General features: G+C 44.4%; 1 protein-coding gene across 2 annotated transcripts in view; it reads right to left on the bottom strand.

Moving 5' to 3' along the window:
- Nucleotides 1-1661: 1661 nt before the first annotated feature.
- The window catches only part of LOC130222033 (gastrula zinc finger protein XlCGF57.1-like), a 171434-nt gene continuing 163795 nt past the window's right edge, over nt 1662-9300 (bottom strand). Inside the window, exon 4 of one of the 2 annotated variants that reach the window (XM_056454649.1) lies at nt 1662-4406. In XM_056454649.1, coding sequence (XP_056310624.1) covers nt 3273-4406 — 1134 coding nt within the window. In that variant the 3' untranslated portion in view covers nt 1662-3272. Of the gene's footprint in view, nt 4574-9300 lie in introns of both variants that reach the window. The other variant, XM_056454650.1, reaches the window with a different exon arrangement.

Here is a 9300-nt window from a genome sequence, read left to right as displayed (position 1 = left end):
GTTTTTAAACCTTATAGCAGATGAATCCTATTGTATGTGTCTGATGCTAAACAAAAGCTAGTGATATTTGCAATACATTGGTGTAAATGAAAAACTAGTGTCAGAAACAGTATTTGTCTTGTAACATTTGATGTAAGATAGTAACGAACTTACAAGATATTTTACCACATGAAATTACCAAGCAGTCTGTTAATGACTTACCCTGAGCATAATGGTACGGGGCGTGGACCTGCCCTCCATGGCAACTGCTTATTGGAAGACAGTGCCATTGGGATGGACCAAACCAGATCACTTAAAAACCTACTGCAACAGTAAAAAAAGCTTTTTGCATTAGCTTGCTCATGCTCGCTGCTGCTCTCTGCCCCCTCACGCCTTGCTCTCGGACACTGCACCGCCACGCAATCGAGTCTCAAAGAACTTTCCATGCAACCTCTTAAATTTTAGGAAACACCGAAACCGCAAAAAACTTTTGCAAACCGACTCTCAGCAGAGTCTGTCACCCCAGTAACCCAGGACAACTTCCACTCACAAGCGAGTGAATCTCAAGGACGTCACTGAAGCAGAGTCACCAACCAATCAGGAACGCCATGTTTCGTTGAGGCCAGTCGGCGAAGAAAACAAATGTTGTCTCTTGCTGATCTGGTGCAAATTGATCTTAAGCGGATTAAGATAAGCCAAATCTCTGCTTTTGTGGTTTCTCAGGTGTGATTCTAAGATCTAGTAATAAGAGCTAAAAGTAATTTGGGACGGTTGTCAATTAATTTTGCACAAGCACCAGAATTGAGAACCACTGCTCTGAGGTACTCAAAATAAACTACATACTCAAAATGAATTGCCTTCCTAAAGTTACTTCTCTGCTTCAGTATATCCCTGTAAATATTTATTTCCAATATTTAAAACAGTATGATAATTTAGTCAATTAATTTCACTGGAACAATAAGCACCCTAGGTAGCATTGGAGTACATTGCAACAGCCAGTTGATTAAAGAGGGTTGTGGCTTCCTGAGCATTTATTTCATTATCACGCCTTCAGCCTGAGACATCTCGCGCATCCCTCCTGAGAGAGCTCCATCTTGGTTTATAGTTAAACAAGCCATCCTACTTCCCCTTCCACCACTACAATGTCTATTTATTCATTTTATTTTGTAAATGTGTTATTTTTGAGGCTGATCTCAAAAATATGATCATTTTTACTGACACAATTTAAGGTGCAGCCTAGGACTGTCTCTGCCATCTGCAAATAACGTTGTCCTTTTGGCTTCATAGGACATGGACCTTCAGCATGCAGTGGTACGGTATGCTGCTGAGTGTGACATGGCAGGGAAAGAAACAGCACCTGTAAGACCGAAACCATGGTGCTTGACTGGAAAAAGGTGGCCATCTCCAGTTTGGAGATTTTTTTCATGAGTAATGGAATATGAGATTAAAAGATGGATCGGTGCAGCAGTAACGCAGTTGATGTGACTGTCTGTTGTGGTGAAGGAGCTAAGTCGAAAGGCAATATTCTTAATTTACAGCTCAATCTAGGTTCCTACTCTCACCTATGGTCATGACTGAAAAGACAAGATCTCGGATACAACCGAACACATTTTACAAAGTGTTATGACCCGCTTGTTTGAGTCGCAACATAAAAGAGAAATGAGCCAACAAAATAGCCTGAATGCAAATCATTTATTATAAAATGTAACTCATAGAACAATCAATCAAAGCAACCAACAAATGTCTAAGGATAATAATGAAGATAAAGAACTTAGGATATAATCACAACAACACTTTAACTACATGATACAAGTAATGCAAAACAAAACCATGAGGTTAAAGAGTCAATAAGATGGCAGGACTTGTCATGAGGACTCCTGAGTAGCCACAGCGTCCTGGGGTAGCTAACACAACATCCTTTTTTTATACCCATTGATGAGTAATGCAGGCATCCAATCAGGATTTACCACATACTCCAATCTGGAGTCTTGGGATCATCACATTGTATTAATATTGTAAAACTTCATACCTGTTGCTCTGCCTAAATCATCAAATATTCATCAAGTTTGCATTCTACTCAAAAAAGTAAATGAAGTAAACTAGAAAGAATCTTGAACCTAAAAGTAAAGAAACTCCACTAATAAAAGATGCAACATAGGACAATTGAATGGGCTTTCTAAAGTTGAGGCCCTGGTATACTGCAAACTAACTGTCCTGGAGCTCCACCTTCTTTGATGTGCGGTGTCTTCCCATTGATGTTTCTCATTCAGGGAGTCAGACAGAGAACATCATCCAAAACAACACCAGCTACACAAATACACTGGAGAGTGGAGTACAGATGTATCCACACCTGTACAATCACTTGCAAAGAGAGATTTTAAGCCACAGAGGTGCCGTTTGCCAGATGTTTATAAAACTGTTCTTCTCTCAGCCACCATCATTGTGTTTACGGTAAACGCGAGGAGAGCGACACATTTACAACTCCTCCTACTGCAGTGTAGGAGTGTTGGAAAAACAGTATGCCGTCACTCAGCCTTTTCAAACATTATTCAGACATTAAAACATCCTGTGCAAGTGGGAAAATGTTTTGCTGTATTTATGTCATGTGTGCAACTTTTTGTTCAATTCTGTAGACACTGATCAGATCTGTACGGTTTACCTCTAGTGTTAATCCTCTTTTGTGTTTTCAGATGTGTTACCGATTAAACCTCTTGTCACAGTGTGAACACTTGTACGGTCTCTTCAGTGTGAATCGTCTGGTGCAGTTTCAATTTTAGAGCTGTAATAAAAGTCTTCTCACACTCAAGCACATATACTCTTTCACACCAGTGTGGATCTGCATGTGCTCATTAAGGTTTGCTGATCGGTTGAAACTCTTCCCACACTGAGTGCATGTGAATGGTTTCTCTCCAGTGTGGGTCTTTATGTGTTTAAGGTCTGATGAGTTGTTGAAACTCATCCTACACCGAAGCAGCGGGCACACTAGTTTGAGAATGCAAAATTCTGTTGTATGGCACTGCGAAAAGGAGCGGGATTAAACAAGATGATTAGACATTAAAAAAGTGAGCGATTGGTCCATATTTTAAATTTCTGTCCAGAGAGGTCATGTTTTGATCTTCGATTGGTCTCACACAGTCAAGTGATGTGATTTCGCAGGTCAGAATTCACAAAGCTTGATCTTTGCAAGGCAGTGAACTGCGAAACTTGACGCACAAACTTGCGTTTTCGGTCTGACGCATTAACGTGCGTATGAATGGAAGTCTAAGGGGAGAAAAATCCAGTGTGACCGCGGCTCAAGTGCAAGTGAATGGTTTCTCTCCAGTGTGAATCCTCATGTGTAGCTTAAGGTTTGATGATTGCCTGAAACTCTTCCCACACTGAGTGCAAGTGAATGGTTTCTCTCCAGTGTGGATCCTCATGTGTAGATTAAGGTTTGATGATTGGCTGAAACTCTTCCCACACGGAGTGCAAGTGAATGGTTTCACTCCAGTGTGGATCCTCATGTGTAGATTAAGGGATGATGATTGTCTGAAACTCTTCCCACACTGAGTGCATGTGAATGGTTTCTCTCCAGTGTGGATCCTCATGTGTAGATTAAGGGATGATGATTGGCTGAAACTCTTCCCACACTGAGTGCAAGTGAATGGTTTCTCTCCAGTGTGGATCCTCAAGTGTTGATTAAGGGATGCTGATTGGCTGAAACTCTTCCCACACTGGGTGCAAGTGAATGGTTTCTCTCCAGTGTGGTTCCTCATGTGTAGATTAAAGTTTGTTGACTGTCTGAAACTCTTCCCACACTGAGTGCATTTGAAAGGTTTCTCTCCAGTGTGGATCCTCATGTGTTGATTAAGGTGCGAAAAGCAGTTAAAACTCTTCCCACACTGAGTACATGTGAATGGTTTCTCTCCTGTGTGGATCATCATGTGTAGATTAAGGTTTGATGATTGGCAAAAACTCTTCCCACACTGAAGGCATTTGAATGGTTTCTCTCCAGTGTGGCTCATCATGTGCAGATTAAGGTTTGATGATTGGCAAAAACTCTTCCCACACTGAAGGCATTTGAATGGTTTCTCTCCTGTGTGGATCATCATGTGTTCATTAAGGCGTGATGATTGGCTAAAACTCTTCCCACACTGAGCGCATGTGAAAGGTTTCTCTCTAGTGTGGATCATCATATGTTTATTAAGGTGTGATGATTGGCTGAAACGCTTCCCACACTGAGTGCATGTGAATGGTTTCTCTCCAGTGTGGCTCATCATGTGTAGATTAAGGGATGATGAGCGGATGAAACTTTTCCCACACTGAGTGCATGTGAATGGTTTCTCTCCTGTGTGGATCATCATGTGTTGATGAAGGCGTGATGATTGGCTAAAACTCTTCCCACACTGAGTGCATGTGAATGGTTTCTCTTCAGTGTGGATCCTGATGTGAATCGTAAGATCGCCTTTACTACCAAAACTCTTTCCACAATGAGTGCAGGTGAAACGATTCTTGTCTCTCCTTTTCAAAATACCATCAGTCTGTAAATGAGTTTTTTCCTCAATTTTGATATAATGTTCCTCCTCTTTATTCCCCTCATTCTCTTCAATTAGGTCTGAAAAAAAAAGTTTTCATTAAGTCTTAAAAACTCTAATCAAAAGCTGAAAAGTAAAGAGACACTGGAAACATTGGCTACACACACTGTAATTTTGATGCACATTAAAATAAATCAGACCATATTTTGTTTGGTCCATTAACATGTACACATTTAAGCAGATTCAATCCAATTTATCTTTGTTTATCTAGTGCTTTTACAATGTAAATTGTGCCAAAAGACACTTAACATAGAAGTTATAGTAAATTGAAACTGTCAGTCTATTTGTATTTAGAGGATACATGAACAGTATCGTCTACCAATACCATACCCATCCTCAAATTCAAATACAACAGCCCACCAGATAGCAGACTTAAGTACAATATGTGTGCAAGGCTGCTCTGAGATTAGATACACTGTAGTGATGGGAAGTTCAGATATTTAACATGGATGTTAGGACTCAACATAACAAAATTATCTAGCCAGCAATAGCAATTTAATCATCACCATGATCTGAAAAATGTTTTACAGTAAAGTTTTGCAACCCAACTTAAGCATGATTCGCTTATTTAAATTCCATTATGATTTTCAGTTATGAAATAAACTTTTTTTTTTTTCATCAGATCCTCTCATTTAAGCCCTCGGTTTACCCGCAGTGCTGTTGTTCGTGTTTGGTTCACTGAATCACGCATGCGCAGTATCATCGGTTCCCCTTCGGATGGGGAACTTCAGTGCTATAGTGGATTTATTCCACTTATGGGAATTTCGTTCAGAAAGCTAATTGTCTGAAAGAGTATGTAAACGGGCCAATGAAATGCCAATGAATTAGCAGTGTCAGCTTGCGCACCTGATGCTTGTTGCAATCCATTTAGCATTAAAAAGCACAAGAAAAGCAAGGAGAGGCATGGTTTATCCCCCAGCCGGACCAACTAGATGGGTGAATATGGAGGAAAAAAGGCAAGACCTTCTAGCCTCCCATCCCTTTCTTCCCGGAAGTGCACAGTGGGCTCACGCAGTCTTGGAGGGCACCCTTATCTGCCCGTTTTGCGAGCGCCTCTGCCTCACCACCCTTGATGGTAGAGCAGCCAGGGTGTACGGGTCGATTCTTCAGATTGTACGTGTCAGTGCGGGCTCGCATGGTGCCTCTTCTGCTGGAGTTTGCCTCGTCTCCCGTCCAAAGCGTGTCAGTTTTCTGCCTCCTCGGAGCCAGAGCCAACACAGTCGCGTGCCAGGCTGCCTCCACCCTGCACACTAGGGTATGCAGGCGCGCTGGCCCAGCTGCACGAGGGTAGTTCCAAGCCAGGCCTGTTACAAGCCCCGCACTGCACCCGACTGAGCTCCACAGACCTCAAGCCCGCTGTGTGTGCCCTGGGAAGGACGATGGCCACATTAGTGGTCCAGGAGCGCCACCTCGGTCTAAAACCTGGCAAAGATATGCACAGAGTCGACAAAGTTCGCTTTCTTGACTCCCCTATATCCCAGGCTGGCCTGGTCGATGACACCGCCGGTGGATTCACCCAAGAATTCACAGCAGTGCAGTTGGATATGATAGGAGTTATATATCGGCAGGGATGTACGATCGGGGGGCTGTGTGTTGCGGGAATGCAGCTGCTGCCTGTGGAAAGGAACCCAGTTGCATTGGCATATCAATCGCCAAACAGCTGTTGACAGTGTTCCTCGCTCTCCACCATTTTTTTTCCGGTGCTGGAGCAGCAGCACGTGCTGGTCAGGACGGAAAGCACAGTGGCGTATATCAACCGCATGGGGGGTATTCGCTCTCGCCGCATGTCTCAGCTTGCCCGCCGTCTGCTCCTCTGGAGTCAACTCGGCTGAAATTGCTGCACGCCATTCACATTCCAGGCGAGCTCAACTGTGCAGCTGCCGTGCTCTCACGGCAGTCTTTACGTCTCAGAGAATGAAGACTCCACCCCGAGTTCGTTCAGCTGATATGGGCACGATTCGGGGAAGCCCAGATCGATCTGTTTGCTTCCCTCGACAACACTCATTGCCAGTTGTTTTTTTTCCCTGACTGAGGGCTCTCTCGGCACGTATGCACTGGCCCAAATCTGGCCCCGGGGCATGCGCAAATATACATTTCCCCCAGTGAGCCTGCTCGCGCAGTTACTGTGCAAGGTCATGGAGGACGAGGAGCATGTCTTGTTAGTTGCACACCTCTAGCCAAAGCGGACCTGGAAGTCAGAACTCTCCCTCCTCGCGACCTACTCTCTCAGGGACAGGGCACCATATCTGGCACCCTTTGGAACCTCCACGTGTGGTCCGTAGACGCGAGGAAGACTTAGGTTACCTACTGACTGCGGTGGTTAATACTATCACTCAGGCTAGAGCCCCCTCTACTAGGTGCACCTACGCCCTGAAGTGGAGTTTATTCACTGAATGGTGCATCTCTCGCAGAGAAGACTACCGAAATTGCCAGATCAGCGTTGTGCTTTCTTTCCTCCAAGAGAAGCTGGAGAGCAGGCTGTCGCCCTCCACCCTCAAGGTTACGTGGCTACTCTCTCCGCTCATCATGATGCGTTGGCTGGCAGCACCTTGGGAAGGCATAACCTCATCATCCGGTTCCTCAGGGGCGCTAGGCGAATTAATCCACCCCGCCCCACTCTCATGCCCTCTTTGGATCTCGCCCGTGTTCTCACGAGCCTGCGTACAGATCCCTTCGAACCACTCGATTCAGTATCTTTAAGATTTCTGTCCCTGAAGACAGCTCTGCTGATCGTGTTGGCATCGATTAAGAGGGTCAGGGACCTGGAGGCATTTTCGGTCAGTGACTTGTGCCTGGAATTCGGGCCAGCTTACTCTCATGTTGTCTTGAGACCGGGATTTGTGCCCAAGGTTCCTACCACACCATTTAAAGACCAGGTAGTGAGCCTGCAAGCGCTGCCCCTGGAGGAGGCAAACCCAGCCCTTTCATTACTTTGTCCAGTTCGTGCTTTGCGAATTTATTTGGACCGCACTCAGAGCTTTAGATCATCTGAGCAGCTCTTCGTCTGTTATGGTGGTCGGCAACAGGGAAGTGCCGTATCAAAACAGAGGTTGGTTCACTGGATAGTGGATGCCATCTCCCTCGCTTACCAGAACTAGGGTGAGCAGTGTCCCCGAGAAGTGCGTGCGCACTCCACTCGGAGCATCGCATTCTCTTGGGTGCATGCACGCGGCACCTCTCTAACAGACATCTGTAGAGCTGCGGGCTGGGCAACACCCAATATATTTGCAAGGTTTTACAATCTGCGAGTGGAGCCGGTTTCCTCAAGGGTATTAGGGAACCCTTGATGATTGAGGAAACAACTCGATTAAGGTGTTGAAACACGCTTGCTGCGCTATTCTCTCTAACACGGAGATACGTGTGCTTATTCACTCTGTCAGTAAAGTTCCCCGCTTAGGTGAGCCCTGCAGAGATTCCTACGAGGCCCCCAGCACTGACTCAGCGGAGGAGTCACTCGCTGGCCCATTACGTTGAAGGTCTGCCCTCTGGTCAGCCCGCGTTTTGGGTATAGGTGCCTGCTATGTGTGATCCCCACTAGGCGATCCCATATGCATGTTCAGCTACAGTGCAGTCCTTGCTAACAGGTGAACCCGTGTCTTCCCTCTCCGCTAACTATATATATATATATATATATATATATATATATATATATATATATATATATATATATATATATATATATATATATATATATGCGTACTCCCCCTTCTCAGGGCTAGTCCATATACTCTTTTGCCACCATATCTACCCACTTGGGTAGCAGGTGGCCTCCGCAGCATCCTCCCTATCGGGACTGCACTCTTTCCCAACAGACTGTCGCATTTAAATTCCTAGAAATTATCTAGACGCTTGCGGCTCCTGAAAAAATCAATATCTATATCCGTAAATCTTCTGTGCTTTTTATTGCTAAATTGATTGCAACAAGCATCAGGTGCGCAAGCGGACGCTGCCAATTCATTGGCATTTCATTGGCTCGTTTACATACTCTTTCAGAAAACTGGCTTTCTGAATGAAATTCCCATAAGTGGGATTAGCATTTCCGTTCCCTCCACCTTGGGGAACGAAGGTTAGTTCAGTAACCAGAGCGTTCACCACTTCTCAAATTTGATATTAGTGTTACTGTTCTAATAACTGAATGAGAATATATATTGGATTATTTCGAGTCAGAGGTGGGTATTAGGCTTGTTAAAAAGCAAGTAGTTTGTGGATAAGTGCTTACTGGGGAAGTGAATTGTTTCAAATGATTCAGTTTGCTTTGGTGAACTTTTTAACCGGATCTTTTAAGTGAAATAAAACCCATTATTGGGCACAAATGCAGGGCTCGACAGTGCGACCATTTCGCTCGCATTTGCGACTAAAAATAGACGTGTGCAAGCTGGAAAATGTATTTAGTCGCACATGTGCAATTTTTTTTAATGAGCGTTATTGATTACTTAAATCACTCGACCACGGTAAAACAACAAGCTCTTCACACTAAGTTATGGTGTATTATGTTGAAAATCTGTTGTGACTGAAGCACATGCTGACCCCATCAACAACGGCTACAATACGGCCATGGATGGCATATCGTGATGCATACAGTGTAAAGCCTGGTTTATACTACTGCGTCAAGTGATCGGCGTGACCAACGGCGCAAGCCTTGAATGTAGGCATGCATTTATATTTCTGCGCGCTGTCTCTGTTGCTCTGCAATAACACTTCCGAAACGCTAGCTTGCAGTAGGTGTCTATGTTTCTCTGTGTCGAGT

Source organism: Danio aesculapii, chromosome 4 (assembly GCF_903798145.1).
Source record: "Danio aesculapii chromosome 4, fDanAes4.1, whole genome shotgun sequence".
NCBI lineage: Eukaryota > Metazoa > Chordata > Actinopteri > Cypriniformes > Danionidae > Danio > Danio aesculapii.
The sequence above is the reverse complement of the archived record's forward strand: the minus strand, read 5'-3'. Positions and strand labels throughout refer to the sequence as shown.